This window comes from Aquarana catesbeiana, linkage group LG07 (genome assembly GCF_042186555.1).
Source record: "Aquarana catesbeiana isolate 2022-GZ linkage group LG07, ASM4218655v1, whole genome shotgun sequence".
In the NCBI taxonomy this organism is placed as follows: Eukaryota; Metazoa; Chordata; class Amphibia; order Anura; family Ranidae; genus Aquarana; species Aquarana catesbeiana.
The window spans coordinates 272,316,224-272,334,709 of record NC_133330.1 but is presented as its reverse complement, the minus strand read 5'-3'; the positions used below and the strand labels follow the sequence as shown (position 1 = coordinate 272,334,709).

At 42.4% G+C, this 18,486-nt stretch overlaps 1 protein-coding gene across 9 annotated transcripts in view; it reads right to left on the bottom strand.

The window, feature by feature from the left end:
• The window catches only part of CACNA1E (calcium voltage-gated channel subunit alpha1 E), a 1,300,209-nt gene that overhangs the window by 94,028 nt on the left and 1,187,695 nt on the right, over positions 1–18,486 (bottom strand). For all 9 annotated transcript variants that reach the window (XM_073593343.1, XM_073593351.1, XM_073593342.1 and 6 more), the window contains 8 exons: positions 17,259–17,388; positions 17,040–17,099; positions 12,916–13,022; positions 11,346–11,442; positions 8,715–8,875; positions 6,531–6,668; positions 6,238–6,439; positions 3,548–3,712 (listed from right to left, as the gene is read on the bottom strand). In XM_073593343.1, coding sequence (XP_073449444.1) covers positions 3,548–3,712; positions 6,238–6,439; positions 6,531–6,668; positions 8,715–8,875; positions 11,346–11,442; positions 12,916–13,022; positions 17,040–17,099; positions 17,259–17,388 — 1,060 coding nt within the window. The remainder of the gene's footprint in view (positions 1–3,547; positions 3,713–6,237; positions 6,440–6,530; positions 6,669–8,714; positions 8,876–11,345; positions 11,443–12,915; positions 13,023–17,039; positions 17,100–17,258; positions 17,389–18,486) is intronic.

Below are 18,486 nucleotides of genomic sequence, written 5' to 3'. Positions count from 1 at the left end.
TCTTCTCTCCCCAACGAAAAGCTGATGTAGTGAAGCTTCTACTCCTAGCTAAACCGCTGACAACAGCTGGTCTCTGCCCAGCACCTACAGTGCCGCCACAGCTTCAGGGAGCTGGGGCAAATGGCCCCTCTCCCCAGCAGCAGACCGAACCCCGGAATATTAGGACCACCCAGCTGAAGTGCTGGCAGCCGGACAGAGAGTCAATGACCTCTGCCCCACACCTACTGATGACAACTAATCCTTGCAACCAAGAATGGAGATCATGCGGACTGACTATGTGAGTTCACTCTCCCCAACTAATGCATGTACAGATCAGGTGGAGGTCTGGGACTTTGTTAGTCAACTTTTGATGGGAGAGAAATGTGACAGACCTAACCAAGAAAGGGGCTTCTGGAGAGGACTAGGAGCAAGCCTCTTACCCACTGACTATGGCCCAGGGAGAGAGCAGATCATTCTCTAATGATGGACCACCACTTAATGGATACTGAGAATGTGGTTTGGATTACTGCAGATGGGACAATAATATTTATCAACAATATCCCTCAAGAAATCTATGATACATTAATTCCACTGTATCAGAATGATGGAACATTGTATGAACTTTGCCTCAGACTATTGTAGGTAGGAGACGAACAGTCTGCTACTGGAGTCTCATGCTATTGTCTGTTTAATAAGGTGTTCTGTGTTCATACTTAGGATAATGTATAATGTACTCTGCTTTACTCTTGTTGCTGGGCAGTCTGTTCACCTGGGCTGGTTTAGGTGCTGTGCTAATTAGCATGTTAATTATATCATTGTCAGCTAGTAGTTAGTAGGGGGGAGTAGCCATGAGTCAGTCCTACCTGGTTATCTAACCCAGTGTGTGATGTTTTGGGTACATATTTGGGTTAATATGTATGTGGGGGACTGACATACTTTTCAAGTGTATAAAAAGCCTGTATCCTTGTCCAATAAAGGATTCCATGTCCCAGTTCTGTAACTAAGCTAGTCTCGTCTGGTTCTTGGTTGCAATATTTAGCTGTACTATCTGATATGTAAAGGGCCAGACTGGAGGAAGCAGTGAACTGATGGAAGCACTCAAGCGGAGTGTGGGAAGCGGTTCCATTACAAGCTGTGCCACCTCAGTCCATTTCTATTCATCTATATGTTGGTCTTTTTTTTTAGACCAAGTAGACCTTGGCAAGCCTTGTTGGGCTTGATCCAGTGGGCTGTTTACATTTGGGGATAGGACACACTAGCCTTAAGTCTGCTTAAAATCAGGCTGTTATTTCATCCACACTGTATTACTAATTCCTGTTCAAGTCCAGATGAAGGTGTACGTTTCAGCTGAAACACTTTGGCTGTATAGCACTACCTCCGTAGGAGATGTCCCAGGTCCCCACTGATCCATAGCCAGTCACACAGCATTTCCTTCATTCACTCCAAGTGATAACTTGGATGGGAATTATGGGATGCCCAACTTGAAAATGTTCAAAACACTGAACCAGGGACAACTTCCTCCCTATTTACTAAAGTCCTCTTCTTCCTTCCACTTGCAAAAACTTGGTTTCCAATGTACAACACCTGCTGCCCACTCCTGTTGGAACTAGCAATTTTATTGCTAGTTCAGCAAAGGCCCATTATGGGCAGGAACTCTCTTTCCCTTGACAAAATAGTACAGATGAAGTAAACCGCAAGACATCTCACCTTCTACTTCCCTGTGGCCACTAATCCCAACTCCACTTGCTTGCAGTGCCCACCTGGCTGCCACCAACCCTCCCAGGGCAAGGTTAGATGAAGACTTGGCACTACACGGTCAAGAAAGCACTGTTACTGATGACAGTCTTTCTTCTTGTCTTTTCCCTGCATTGTGCTAATCTACTCACTGTCTCTCCTTGTTCCTTCTTGCTGCCTCTCCGACACGAATCCTTCCACTGCCTCCTGTGTTAGAATCCTTCCAAGCAAGCTTTCTTGAGCACTCAGCCAGAGGTAAAACCTCTCCCCGGTAATGGGTCCCCGAAGGACAACTGGAAGCCTCCCTCAGGCCTGCTTCTCCATCTTCCACCCGACTCCCTTGCTGGCATGGCCCATGTCGATTTATGACGTTTCCTGACAGCCCTCTTCTGAGGATTGGCTGAGAGCCCATAAATATTCAAGGCAGCCCCTCCTAACCTCTGCCCACTAATTCTAGAGGATTCTCCAACCTTCCAGATACCAGGGGGAGGCACCAGAGAGCTGCCAAGGATGAGTCACCCAGCCCTGGCCTCTAGTAACCCTGACCCAATTCAGCGACTCAGGATTAATTCCTGGCCAGAAAATGCTTTTACCTACTCTCACTTCTAGCAGCACACACTAGGGGGTGCTACAACTGTATCTGATGTTCTTAATGAATAAACATTTTACACACATTTCAAGCAAGGTGGAAATTTGTATTAGTTGTGTCTGCTCACATATCCACATATTTATCTGTTGGGTGATTTGATATTTGTGACCAGAGAGGCAACAGCCAGGGCTCAAAACACACTTTATTCCTTATTGATTTGAATTAATCTGTACTCTTATTGGTCCAGCACTATCACACACCCATCAGACCTGATACAGTATCTCTGGAAGAGTTCCTTCTGATAGAAAAAAAAGCATGTACTCTGACAATAGCTTCTCGGTGGCACTGCCCAGTACACCAGTGCCTAACCAGCTCTCTGGAGCAAATGGAAAGGCTTCTGTAAGTAGGCTTTTGCACATTATGTGTCCATTATTGAGTCCTGACCTCAACCGATAGAACACCTTTAAGATGAATTAGAGTGGAGACTGCAAGCCAGGCCTTCACGTCCACATCAGTGCCTGACCTCACAAATGCGCTTCTGGAAGAATGGTCAAACATTCCCATAGACACCCTCCTAAACCTTGTGGACACTGTTGTAAAAAGGGTGGAGTGACATAAAGGGGAGGTAAGGACATTGATATAAAGGGGAGACTTTAATGTAAAGGTGGGGGTGCTGTTATGTAAAGAATCTTAGTCATAGTGAAAACATGAGATTTGGATGTCTGCTGAAAGAAAGATTTCTCCACCACTCCTCTGAATTTTAATTCAATTCCCCTGCTCTATATTCTGCTATCTTCTGTATGAGCTCATTTCTGGACAAGGGAAAAGCATAACACTAGGCTGTATGTGGTACTAGAGGAAAGGTAAATATAGAATAACAGTGCCCAATTTTATAAACACCTATGGTTGCAGCATTGTAGCTTTCCAGTGACAATGGATACCATAAAGGCATCTTGGCAACATAGCTAGGGAAATAAATATATATATAGTACATTTTTTGCCAAATTATTAATTTACAGAATGGTTGTATAATAGTCTTATTAAATCTGGAACACAAGTAGATGAAGGCAACCTTTCTTACTTGCTGCGTTGGCTCAACTGATTAAACCCTCAAAGGCATTAATTAATTCTAAAAATAATATCAAAAATCCACTTCTGAAGAACATACATCATTATGAGTCCTGTATTAAAATAAATAATAATATAAATAAAATGTTAAACAGAAGGAATATGCTTTGTTCCTACCTTCATCATTAGTACCACAGTATTCAGAGCAATCATTGCCATGATAGTGTACTCAAAAGATGGTGAAACCACAAAGTGCCAGACACGGTATTGGAAGGTATGGCGATTCTGGGGCATGTAGCGAGTGAGTGGCTTGGCACTAATAGCAAAATCTATGCAGGCTCTCTACGAAAGATAGAATCACATTTCTCAATGCATAGAATATTACTTTTTTTGACAATGTGAAATAAACAATAGGATACAGACATTCACCCCCTCGAACACTGGTAGTTTAAAATAAATGAAACATTATACATGTTTTATTTGAAAGGGGTTATTACACATTACTCCTATTTGTGTTATCACAAAAGTCCAAAATCAGTTGAGTATGTCATTGGTTAAAAGATCGCCTGGCAGACAAACTGGGCTTGTTTTTGTACATCTTTCAAATACTGTTAAACATAAATAATGGATAGCATAGGTACACATGGACATCCGAAGAAAGATAGTAAGAAGCAGTGGCATATAGTAATTTAGTAACACTGTAAAGCAGGAAACAAAACCTGTATACGTACGAGCAAGTATGACACACATGGTATATCTACAAATTATACAAAGAAACCATATTTTTCGATCATGAACGTGAAACTCCTGCTAAAATCAGTTTTTGTACTGTGGAATGGGGAAGGGCTTGAACCTATGTCAGGTTGGTATTGCTATCTGATTTAATTCTATTTACTTGATATGAGATTAGTCATTGTGATAGATAGGGGGATGAATTTCCTTAAAAGGGGCACAGACAACAATGATAACCCAAAGAAAAGTTCTTTCTACACCCAAAGCTAAACAAAAATATTCACAAATCAATAAGTTATTTTAAATATAGCTGATCCTACTTCAATGTCTGGTAACCCTAAAAAGACTTCCTTAAACTATGGGCAAAGAAAAAAAAATACATATACAATGCAGACAGTTTTTTTGTTTCCTAAAAAAATCATGCATCATAGTTTTATAAAGTTTTGATCCTGTGAGTAGATCCAGGGCTGGCACCATCATAAGGCGGTTTAGGCAGCTGCTTCACCAGGATAGGGTGGTGGCAAAATTCATATACCCAGCCATTTGCTGGGGATTCAGATTTATAAAATACCTGTTGTAGTGGTGCCCCTGAATACCTGAGCCCCAGAAGGCCGATGCTCAAATGTGTCAGCAAGGATCAGCACATGATAGCCATGTGTCACAGATCCAGGATGTGACAGGAGGCTAGCAGTCAGTGTTTGCTAGGTCCGCTGGCATCCTAGCAACCGATGACACGCTTTGCACAGCAGGAGGAAACTTCCTCTCTGCAGAGCAGCTACACCTCCCAGCTCCACCTTCAACTCTGGCTCCTGCTTCTTGACTCCAGCCATGCTGATACTGTCATGCTGGTAAGGTAAGAAAGTCCCCTCCTGCCCTGAGGCCGCTTCCGCCCAATAGCTAGAAATACATTCACTGCAACAGCACATTCCTGACTCTTCTAGACAGTGCCCAGTTTATAGTATAGTGTGTGTCCAGGTGTCCTCCTGTCGCTCTGCACCCCTCCGGGCACACGAGGATACTGATGTAAAGGAAGACTACTAATGTAAAGGGAGACTCTGATGTGAAAGAGGGACTCTTAAATTAAGCAGTGCCTCCTAATGTAAGAGGGGTGGGGCACTTCTGATGTAAAGGGGCCCTTGAAAATGCACCTTCGCCTATGTAGGCAAAAATGCTTGCACCGGCCCTGAGTAGATCCTTTGTCTTTGCACTTGCTTTAACAGGGTGACAATGCTCTTTGTTCTGCAGTGAAATTGGACAGCAGTGTTGTAACTCTTTGGGGAGGGTAGTGTTAGATGTACATGAAGATTTGGGCATTGAATAAAAGACAAATAAATTAAAGTACAACTACAGCTAATATAGTTTAAAGGGGTTGTAAAGGTAATTTTTTTTTTTTTTTAAAATAACAAACATATCATACTTACCTTCACTGTGCAGCTCGTTCTGCACAGAGTGGCCCCGAACCTGGTCTTCTGGGGTCCCTCGGCGGCTGTTTCAGCTCCTCCCCGCAAGCATTTACCACCTTAATGCGAGCTCCCTCGCATGGTGGTGAGTGCTTGCGGGCGCGCTCCCGTGATACAGCCGGCGGCTATAGCCGCTCGCTGTATCACTCGGCCCCGCCCCCCGGCGCGCCGCGTCATCGGATGTGATTGACAGCAGCGCGAGCCAATGGCTGCGCTGCTTTCAATCCATCCACTGCAGCCAATCAGCGACCAGGCTGAGCTGCAATGAGGACGAGCAGCGAAGATTCGAGGCGTCAGGTAAGTAAAACGGGGGGGCTGGGGGCGGCGGTACTGTCAAAAGTTTTTTCACCTTAATGCATAGAATGCATTAAGGTGAAAACATTTTTATCTTTACAACCCCTTTAAACAACTAAGGGCTTTTCTTCTTTTGAAAAAAATTATGTAAATAGTTTGACTCAGCTCTTTAACTACCACTTTTCTTGGACAGCTTGGCCTGTGTAGATGTGGTAAACGATGGTCAACTAGCAGAATAAACAGGTAATAAAACAGACTCAATTCTTTTGAAAGACTGCATCATATATGTAATTTTTGATTTTGCTTGTTCCACTTTTAAAAACATTGAGTAATAAGTATGACATGAGTTTCACAGTCAAGATACATGAAGTTATCCATCACCTCATTCTTTTCTAGCCGGCACTCTTCCATCATCTTGTCTCCTTGTTCTTGGAAAGTGATGATAATTAGAGCCACAAAAATATTGACAAAGAAGAAGGGAAAGACTACAAAGTAGACGACATAGAAGATTGACATCTCCATGCGATTGCCACGACTTGGACCACGGTCCTCTTCAGTCACATCCACGGAATGTTGCAAAACCCTAATCACAAAAGATAACACAGGTCCCATGGGAAACATTCAGTCCGGTTGTATTACTCTTAATATGGAGATGCTCTAGGAATGGTACTTACTGAGGCCAACCTTCCCCTGTGGATACAGTGAAGAGAGTAAGGAGAGCCCAAATTATGTTGTCATAATGGAAATCATGCCTCTTCCACTCTCTGCGCTTGACCTCCATCTTGTTTTTCTCATGATCAATGTAACTTCCTCTAAACAGATAAGGCACACAGTCAGTCCATATATTGTCAGTGTAAGACATTCACATTTTTTATCTGGCCCTACAAATCTTTTGTCCAAAAAATGGCTTAGACATATCAGTTAATAAAATGTGATTAAGAAAACTTTTTTGTAGGTTTTTCACCCTCTTTAGCAATATATTCTAAAACAACTCAACAAGTACTATAGACACAGCAGTACAATTTGTTAAAACTATAGAAAAGCATATCAGAACAAAATAAGGTGATTCCCCTAGCAACCAATCAAGTTTCAACCTAATTTATGGGAATAGTAAAAATAAATCCTGATTTTTTGCTAAGAAAAACAACTCCACTTATGTTCCCTGTACCTTTTCTACATTAAAAAAAAAATAAGCCTCAAAGTGCTTACAAGTACAGATTAGAAGTTGTTCACAGAATGCACAGATTGCTGTTTATTTTATTTGAAATAATATTAATATGAAGAAAATTATAGTTCTCTCACTGAGAACATTCCTGCTGCTACTGGTTTGCTCAATAACTGAGGAACTCTGTTTGTAATATTTCAGGGCAAGAATTTTCAGCTACTTCCACCTCCTTCAGCTATTACAGAGGTGTGTCCTTCTTTCTGTTACGCATCTCCTTTATTTTACAATATGGTAGCAAGAGAAGTGAGCCTTGATGCTGCAAGGTGAAACTACACAGCAAAGGACAAGGCTTCCCTCCCCACCATAAATACATATTAAAGGGCAGCTTGTAGTACACTGATGCAGCTTAAAAGGAAGTCAGTTACAGGTCAGAAGTAGTGATGAGCTGCTGGCAGTACATTTTCTGCTCTGTGGTTGAAGGGAGGTAGGGATGTATGTAACATCATTTACCTAAAATGGCATCATTAAACAATGGGGTTGATTTCCTAAAACTGGAGAGTGCAAAATCTGGTGTAAAAAAAACAATCATCTTCCAGGAATTTTTGTTAAAGCTTAATTGAACAAGCTGAAGTTAGAAGCTGATTGGCTACCATGCACAGCTGCACCAGATTTTGCACTCTCCAGTTTTGGTAAATCAACCCCATTGACCTTATGCCTGGTGCCCATATTAGATCAATGACATCAGGAGCATTCCCATCCCTTTGTATATGTCCAGCTGCAAGGCGGAGAATCTCCCACCTGTACTTCATTGGCTAAGCAATGACAGCTAAGGTCATCCTAAGGCCCGGTTCACACTGGTGCGTCATGCGCCCCGACTTTGAGAGAACAAGTCGCATGACAAGTCGTGCCCCATTAATTGCAATGGAACCGTTCTAATAGGAGCAACTTGGGTCACTCCAACTTAGAAAAACATTCCTGCATTACTTTTGGCGAGACTTTGGTACAACTTCCATTGACTTCTGTTAAAGAAGTTGTATGCAAGTTGTGCCAAAGTTGCACTGGTATGTCGAAGCAGAAGTCACAGCAGTGTAAACCGGGCCTTAGTCAGAAGGAGGTAAACTGCAGGTCAGATGCACCTGTCAAACTCTGGTCTCAAAAGTATCTCAAACTGATTTAAATGCAAGCAGAATACACTCGAAAACAAAATGCATTTGCCCAATACAACACATGCCATTAAGATGCCAAAAGATGAGGATGAATTTCGTAATATGCAAGTGTAGGAATAGTCAAACTTTTAGACTATGCCCCTTTAAATACTATCTCAATTTCTGTAATGGTATGATAATTTTACATACATATGTGTGAGTGTTATAATTCGCCTTTTCTGGTACTGGATTACAGGCCCTTTAAAAATCTTATGACTCAGTGCAGCTAAAAGGCACACAGAATAATATTTTTAAGCAGTAGTCCACTGGTGTGAACTGTAATAAGCCATAATACTTTGGTCTGATCCTTTGCTATATGGTTATCATCAGTGCTCTGTCCTTGCCATGGTGAGATCACGGCAGCAGACATACAGTAATACAATGATCTACTGATGAAAGAATTATGTATATGAACTTCCTTGTACATTTCTGATTGCATTGTAGAGGAGGACGATATCCCCAGAGACACATTAATTCTCCAGACGTACATGCATTCCTTCTCTGTATCCTTTGAGCTGTCTGTGCAGTAAAAGAACTTGCCCTTGAAGAGCTGAACAGCGATGACGGCAAATATAAACATGAAGAGTTTGTACACGATGAGGATATTAAAGACATTCTTCAAAGAGTTAACCACACAATCAAACACTGCCTGGGGAGAAAATCACATATTCAGTTTTCACAAGGAAAAGGAACATCGTATTTAGCATTATGAAAGGACAAGTATTTCTTAGATATGTTGATTGCGCACTTATACGGTCAGTTGTATTAGGTATTAAAATGACCCTGTCACTAGCTGGAAGTCAGTAGAGCAAAATAACCACATGGAACCCAATAAAAAGAAGAGGAATATCGCCTTTCCAGTCAGACGGCAAGCAAAATCTTTTTTCTCTTCTTAAGAAAGAATTGAGGTAATGATTTTAACAAATAATTTACTGAATAATGCTTATTTTATTGTGCTCAATCTGTTAAAGTGAAAGTCCACCCTAACACTAAAATCTGTAAATCTACTGGCATCCACGATCCAAGACTAACCTATCTAGCCCTGTAAAGAAGAAAACGCTATACATACCTTTTTTGAAGCCGCTTCTGTCCGGTCCCATGCTGAACTGTCAGCGGCAGCTTCAGGAGAGGCAGCCGACATTGGAAGCTCCACAGTGACTCTATGGGTGACATCACTTCCCATTAATTTCCCAGCCATTGTCGGCTGTCTCCTCTGCAGAGCTCTCTGCTGGAGACCGGACTGGGGTGGCTTCAAAAAAGATATATATAACGAAGCCTCTCCGGTCCGGTCTCCAGTGAAGAGCTCTGCCAAGATGACAGCCCGCAAAGGCTGGGAAATGAATGGGAAGTGATGTTACCCATACAGTTACTATGGGGCTTCTGATGTCGGCTGCATCTTCAAAAAAGGTTTGTATAGCGATTTCTTCTCTACAGGACTAGATAGGTTAATCTTAGACCATGCATGCCTGTAGATTTAGAGATTTAAGTGTTAGGGTGGGCTTCTACTTTACATTAATGCTGAGGGTTTAATACTACTTTAACTATATTACAATAGAGTGATTCCTACCGTAACTCCATTCATAGCGTATGTACAATCATTTAACTTAAAGTGGTTGTAAACCTCAGACATGAAAAATGAATAAAGCATATCCCTCTATACTGTGCTTGTCTCAATCCAGAGGACTAAGTGTAATTTCTGTTGGCTGCTTCGTTCATCTGCTATCTGAATGAGTCACTTCTGATAGGTTTTTCTGACACCAAGAGAAAAAAGGTTTGGTGGGTTGTCATGGATGCACTGCGCATAGCGCTGCAACTGCTCACAGGCGCACAGGTTCACTGAGACGCGTTCCAGCCCACAGGCATCCAGCAGTGAACAGACTTGTGCCAGTGCGCATGCACATGTGCAGATCACGGAGATCTGCATGGCGCACAGTGACGCTACCTTGGCGCCCAGTGACCTTTAAAAGGGGCTTCTGTTGTATGGATCCTTGCTATTTGATCTGCAGCTTATCCTGTGACCTGATCCTGAACCCGCATCTGATCCAGTACTTACCCGGCTTCCTGACTTCGCTGCTGTCTCCAGTCCTGACCTTTGGCTTGCCTTGACCCTGCTCTGTCTATCTGTTTGCCTGACCTCCTGTTACCAACCCTGTCTGGACTTTGACCATTCTCTGCCTGCCGCCTCTGCCTGACTGATCCGCTGTGTATGACCTGGCTGGTTTGACCTTGCTCCTGTCTGCTGTCCAGCATCTGTGTGCATCTGCATCTGCTGCCCCTCAGCGCACCTGCATCCGCTTACCTGCCTTCATGGCAATCAAGTCTGTTCCTGTCTCCAGCCAAGTGAACCCTGCAGGCACTCATACCTCACTGTGCTCCGATAACCACGGCTGTAAAAGAGGTCTCCCTCTGCACGTCAGGCTCATGTCCAAGGTACTTGTCAGGAGAGATCTGCACCATGCAGCTTGTGACTGACAGTCTCAGCTCTGTTCCTATATGCTGTGTGAAGAGGGGTATGTCCCTTCCCTCCAATCAGCTCAGCTTCTGCTCTCCACCCACTTTTTTTCTGACAGCTAAGACAAGCTTTATAAATTCTAACCTTGAATGGATGTAGAGAAGAAAAGACTGCAGATAGACAGATACAAATTATATTGAAGGATGTGTTTCATCTCCATGTATCACCTGCGGCCAGTCTCTTCGCTGGGTACATGTAAGGGTTTACAACCACTTTCAATCTGTGCTTTGCACATGCAGGGCAAAGAAACAGGTTCTAATTAAAGCAGACATATTGGTATCTGAATGGGAAAAGAATTGGGCTCCTTCAGGACGTCTCTCAAGATGAGTTTACATCCTACCTCAGCATAAAGTTTATTTTCACCATTTAAAGTTCAAGAGAACAAAAAATATAAAACTAAGGCCCTGCTTATAAATGTGCTAATTCTGTGACTAAAGAATTTGTGTATTTACATCAAGAACAATTACTGTGCCAGATATATTCTTATATAGCTTTTCTATTTAAAGTAATTTATCCAAGCGCACCAGCAGAGCCTTGGTTTTAAACCTGCAAGACTTTGATAAGTAATGCCTCAAATCCCTTTCTGACACTCTGTTTTGCTTGTTACCTTCAGCTTGGGGAGACGCTTGATGGTTTTCAATGGACGAAGCACCCGCAGCACACGTAAAGACTTAATGGTTTTGATGTCTCGGCCTTTGTTAGTCCTAAGAGATGCACCACAAGTAAATTACAAATAACACAGAGGAGGGAATGGATTGACTTGCCCGTCCACATAATATATCCAAACAAGATGACTGCCAGAAACATCTATATCAGACACAGAGCAAGGACATAGTCTGAGTGTCCCCTGTGCAATAGAGACGACTATTGTAATGTAATAGAATAGGCTTTGTTCTGCATTACTTCCATGACTTCAGATATTCAAACACACTAGATGACCATTGTTCAATCTTGCCAAAATCATCAGGAACAGGCAATGACTAGGGTGCCAAGGGAGGCAAAAGGAAAGCATATAGAAAATATTTTTTTGTCAAAAAGCTATTGCAGGGCTGTTCAATTTCAGGGCTTGTGGGACATACTCAGGCCAAAATTTTGTGAAAGGCATATTCAAATTATGTAATACATTATGCTTTTTCACAGATTTATCATCAAGAACAAAAGCAGAGGAGGTTATTGTTTTTCACCTTCCAGATTAACATACCACCAAATCCAATGCAACATTGTAATCCAACGATGCTGACAACTGAACTCCAACACATGCATATTTAATATAAGTTTTAACTATTTTTTAACTGAAAATTTTTGTGAGCAATACTAAAACACTTCTGACTCATTCATGTGTTAATCTCCATATTGATCTATTCAAATAAATGATCGGATTATTGATATTACTCATATACATCCATATATATCCAGCCATATCTAAAGCTGGGGTCCAAGTAGATAAAACACCAATTAATGCAGTTTTCTGTTTATTAAAAATAAAGTACAAACTCTCTGGAAGGTAAAAAGCTCTCAAACTGTACATGTATTCCAACTATGCAGTTAGATGTTTGCCTGGAGTTCAGTTTTTATTCCATATTATTTGTTAATAAGGGAAATCCTGGTATGGCATGCCATGATTCATTAAATTCGAATTAATACATTTTTTAATAGCCTTTTCTATAGGATTAATTTCTGTTATGATGGCCCTTGAAAACCGAATGGCCTTTTGTTTCCTTGAGATAAGAGTGGCACTGAAGTAGTTTCTGCAGGGCACATAGACTACCAGGCCTGTAGCATATAAATATCTTTGGGCTGCTTGGCAGGGAAAGTACCATTAGTCATTTTAATGGTTTCCAAATATTTAGCTTCCATCTAACATCCATAGGTAGCTTAAGCTGGGAGTGTGTTTTCAAGGATTACGGTGAGATAACAAAGACACAAAAACAATATAATGTCTGTGGTATGTTGACAATACAAAAGCTCACAATGGCTTCTTCGCAAGACAAGTTCATATTTACCCCAAAACATTCCTGTGTTTATCCAAGAAATAAGAAGAATGGGTGGGAATAAAGAGTAAGAGAAGGCATCATATAAGAATATTTGTGGGAAAAAAATGGGAAAATACCAGGATGGCAAAAATTGTTTTCAAGAATTGAAAACATACAGGAAAAGAAAGGTTTCTCAATACTTACGCCAAAGCAAAAGCTATTAATGCGCCCACGACAACAACAAAATCCAAGATATTCCAGAGATCACGGAAGTATGAACTTTCATGTAAGATCAAACCCTGGTCAATCATCTGTGAAGAACACACATTTTTAAGATTATTGTAAACATAGATGACAAAGACAAAGAATCAATACACCTGCACATTTTAACAGCTGTAAGAAACATAAAAAGTTTCTTTTTTACTTTTTACCATTCAAGTATCAGTGTCAGGATGTGCATACCAGCAGACAAGATTACTCCTCTGGACACACTTCTGTGTACAGGCCAAAACATATTCCCTTTCATGCTCACAAGAATTGGGCACTGACTAATACATATGCGCATGCGTGAACTCCTGCGCGCACGCGAGCAATCACTCACTCTCATGCACGGGGTTGCTAGCGTGCACCTGTGACAGATGCTGGAGCCAAGCAGACTAATAAATACAGCCAGTGCTCAGGATTAGTGCTGTTTTATCTTCAGCCTCCTGTGTAACTTGTGATCCTGTGAACCTGTATCCTGCTTCCAGTTTCTGACCCAGTTTGTCTTGACCATTCTCTGAACTCAACCTGCACTGACCTCGGCTTGTCCCCTGACCTCAGCTTCTATCTGTTCCTTTTGCTTCTGTTTCACTGATCGGTTCCAGACCTGACTTGTTTTCGGACCATGTAACTGTCTGTGCCCTGTACCCAATCCATCCCATCTGTGTATGACCTGGCCTGCCTGACCTTGCTACTCTGCCTACTGTTGCCAGCACCAGCTGCATGCTTGCCTGCTTGCTATAGCCACCTGATGACTACTCCTGCCCAACGAGGACACCTGTCCTACTGCTAGCAAGACTTACAGGCACTCGTGCCACTATGCACTCAGGGGCCCAGAGCCAGAGGTGTAAGAGAGGACTTCCTCATCATATCAGGCTCTGCTACCAGGTACGTGATAATCAGGTACACTCCTACAGTCTAACCTGCTGATACTTGCATCTCCTCTGCAGGAACACAAAGGTGGTTCTTATTTGTGTCCACCATTCTACAGGATGGCAGGGTGATTACAGAAAGCTCTTTTAAAGTGGCTGTAAAGGCCGAAGGTTTTCCACCTTCATGCATTCAATGCATGAAGGAAAAAACCTCCAGTATGCAGAACCCCCCCCCCCCCCCCCGTATACCTACCTGAGCCCGATCTCGATCCAGCGATGTGCATGAGAGCTGCTGATAACCCAGCTCTCTGCCTCTTCATTGGCTCGGAGACAGCATTGGCTCCCACTGCCTTCAAAGACAGCCTGTGAGGAGGTAACAGGGGACAGGACCAAGCCTTATAGACACACAGAGCAGGGCTTGGGAGTGAGCATGCACGATTGCCCCCATAGCAAGAGGCATGCTATGGGGGCACTTGATGGAGGGAGGAGCCAGGAGTTCTGGCAAGGGATGCAAGAAAAGAAGGATTGGGGCTGCTCTGTGCAATAATAAAATAAAAAATGTAAGCCTTTGGTACAACTTTAACCTAGTACTAGCTAATATAGTAGGAACCTGGTCTCATGCACACTAGAGGTGAGTCAGTGTGGATAACACATGTGGCAGTGTTGTCTTATGGAACTGGAACAGACAAAATAAAAGTGTCAAAATCTATATATATTTGTGAGTGTGTGTGTGTGTGTGTGTGTGTGTGTGTGTATCATTTTAAAAGGTTAGGTTGCATTTATAACTGTGAAGAAAAAACTTCAAAAAAAGCTGCAGGTTTGATAGGTCAAGTGGATATAAGAAATCATTGCTAAAATGCCAAAATAGGAAAGAGGCTTGCCTTGGCCAGGAACTACTGCCAGTGGATTTCTGAAGACCGAAACAAGGTCTTATGGACCAATTAATCATAATCATAATTATATTAATAATGTTTTTGTATATCAGGCAAGGTTTCTGTACACCTTTGAGTAGAAGAAATGGTGATTTTCCAGTGTGCGATACCAACTATCAAACAGTTAGGGAAAAGTTATTATCTAGAGCTCTTTTGCAGGGTGACTGGCACTGATTTACCACAGCATTTTGCGGCACCATGCAATACCCCTTTTGGTGTATGATAATTGGTCAGGGGCTCATTGTACAGGAAAATAATTGCCCAAGCTATGTCGGAACTACCTTAGAAGAAAACAACAAGATAGTAGGCTTCAAATCATGGTATGGCCAGCGCAGTCCTTAGAGTTAAACCCTAATAAGCTGGTTTTGAATGAACTGGACAGAAAAGTGAAAGCGAAGTAGCCTACAAGTGCAACATATTTGTGTTAACCGCTTGCCGACCAGCGCACGACAACAAACGTCGGCACAATGGCACAGCTGCGCAAATGGGCGTACAGGTACGTCCCCTTTAAGACGCGGCATTGTGGGCGCGCGCACCTGCTGTGTACTCCGTGACCATGCCCGTGATCTCGCAGATTCGATGTCCGTCGGTGTCCCGCGATTGTGTCACGGAGCGGCATTTTCCCATTCTGCCTAGTGACATAACAGAGATCTACTGCTCCCTATCATCGGGAGCAGTGATCGCTGTGATGCCAGTGGTAGCCCATCCCCCCAAAATTAGAATCACTCCCTAGGACACACTTAACCCATTGATCTCCCCCTAGTGTTTAACCCCTTCCCTGCCAGTGTCATTTGTACAGTAATCAGTGCATTTTCATAGCACTGATCGCTGTATAAATGGTCCTAAAATAGTGTCAAAAGTGTCCGATGTATCCACCATTATGTCGCAGTAACTATAAAAAGCGCAGATAGCTGACATTACTAATTAAAAAAAAAAATAAAAATGCCATAAATCTATCCCCTATTTTGTAGACGCTATAAACCAATTAATATTCGCTTATTGTGACTTTTTTTACCAAAAAATATGTAGAAGAATACATATCAGCCTAAACTGAGAAAGAAATTTTTTTTATATATTTTTTGGGATATTTATTATAGCAAAAAGTAAAAAATATTGCTTTTTTTTCAAAATTGTCTCCCCTTTTTAGCACAACAAATAAAAATAACAGAGGTGATCAAATGCCACCAAAAGAAAGCTCTATTTGTGGGGGAAAAAAGGACATCAATTTTGTTTTGGTGCAATGTCCCACGACCGCGCAATTGTCAGTTAGAGCGATGCAGTGCCGTATCACAAAAAGTGCTCTGGTTAGGAAGGGGTAAATTCTTCCAGGACTGAAGTGGTTAACATCTGTATCAGTGTAAGGAAGAATCTTTTGAACAATATTGTATTTTCACTGTAGAAAGAATGACAAAAGTGTGTTTGGCTGTGTTTCCTGAAAATGATGACTACTTAGAACCTAAGTCATAAAGTTAAGATTGAATTTGGATTAAGTAATTTCATAATTTCATTGTTTTCAAACTTTTTATTTTGTCTATGCTTTCATTCCACAAAATTTTGACACATTAATCTGTGTGCATTTCAATAAGAGACTGAAAAATGTGGATATTGAAAAATTTTGGACCGACATTATATATAATGCAAGACCTGGGAATTAAGTGCCAAGATACTGTAATTCCTTTGTGCATATGAGAGATCTACATGATCATTGGCCAGTCAATGACTGAAGAAAGAAGATGCTGGACCTACAAGACGACTAAGATTAAATGGTAGTGACAGCAATGGTGTGAAGAAGTGTAGTGCAGACCTCAAATGCTGGAAGAGAACACTTTAGGTGGTAAGCCTGCCATACTTACACATTATTGCAATTGCTCTACTGACACCATGCAGAGATAGTTCTACTTCAACTATGTATGAAAAGGGGAAGACCTGTAAAAGTGACCATAAGCCATGGGTTGAATGAAAGTAGAACACCAGCCTAATCTTTACATTTGGTAAAGAGTGGAGAGAGACTGGAACCTCAATCAGGATTTTTATTGCTCTCTTTGTCCCTATTAAACTTGTTAATGATTGCTTGACTTGACAGTGAGCATTGGGACAGAAAGAGAGTGCAAATCTTTCCAACAAGGAGACAGACAGCAACAAAAAGCCGACAATTATACTAACTCTTCTCCATTCAAAAGAAAATACATTTTAGTTGAAGTTAACTATTTTAACGAGGACAGCTCCAGAGGCAAGGTTCTGTATAAACTATGGCAAGACTTACCTTTATAACCATCTCAAATGTAAAAACACCAGTGAATACATAATCAAAGTAACGGAGAACCTGTAAAAAGACAGCACAAGATTTATTCACTCAGTCTGATTTTGCAGTGGGTCGACAAGCATACAATGATATGTGTTCACAAAACTAAAGACAAGAAAAATATATAATTAAAATGATGCAAGATGGGCACACATTTTGAGTGGGAAATTTATAACTCACTTTGTTGTGGTCAGAGTTGGTCAACACGGGATCCTCAGCTGCTAGGGCAATACTACTGGCAGCAATCACTAGAAGGATGCTCATCTCAAAATATCTCAGATTCACAATGTAATGACATACTTTCCTTACCCTAGGAACAAAAAATAACAGATAGTTCTTATTCTACTTCACAACCAACACCATATTGCTATTCTGGGAAAAGAAAAATAAAGGGCTTAAAGCAAAATATCTACAAAAAGAACCCTCAAAGCTCTGATGACTAGTCTGAAAAGTAATTCTGGGCAATTTGGTCACTTGCAGTGAAACTAAAGAAGTCCAGCTTTACTGTGTTTTTGGTCAAAGAACGTGACAATTTAGAAGTTTATAACAGTAATATCTGCAGTTCTGCTCAACAGCACAGGTAGCACCAAACACATGAACCAGACTCAGGATTTGCATAACATAAATTTATGTGAAGGAGTTTTGAAGGCTAATGCCGCGTACACACGGTCGGACTTTCCGGCATACTTGGTCCGGCGGACCAGAGTGTGCCGGACAATCCGCCCGTGTGTGGGCGGCGGCGGACTTTTCCGGCGGACTTCTTCCCAAAAGCCCGCCGGACCTAGATTTGAAACAAGTTTTAAATCTTTCCGCCAGACTCAGTTTCGGGCGGAAAGTCCGCTCGTGTGTGTGCTGGTCCGACGGAAAGCCCGCTCGTGTGTATGCTGGTCCGACGGACCAGATACGACACGAGGGCAGGGTATTGCATCTCGCGCTCGCTGCAATAGGAAAAACAAATTTTCCTATTGCGGCGAGCGCGGGACATACCAGGCCCTTAGGTCTGGTATGGATTATAAAGGGAACCCCCCTACGCCGAAAAAACGGCGTGGGGTCCCCCCTAAAATCCATACCAGACCCCGATCCGAGCACGCAGCCTGGCCGGTCAGGAAAGGGGGTGGGGACGAGCGAGCGCCCCCCCCCTCCTGAACCGTACCAGGCCGCATGCCCTCAACATGGGGGGTGGGTGCTTTGGGGGAGGGGGGCGCCCTGCGGGGCCCCCCCACCCCAAAGCACCTTGTCCCCATGTTGATGAGGACAAGGGCCTCTTCCCGACAACCCTGGCCGTTGGTTGTCGGGGTCTGCGGGCGGGGGCTTATCGGAATCTGGGAGCCCCCTTTAATAAGGGGGCCCCCAGATCCCGGCCCCCCACCCTATGTGAATGAGTATGGGGTACATGGTACCCCTACCC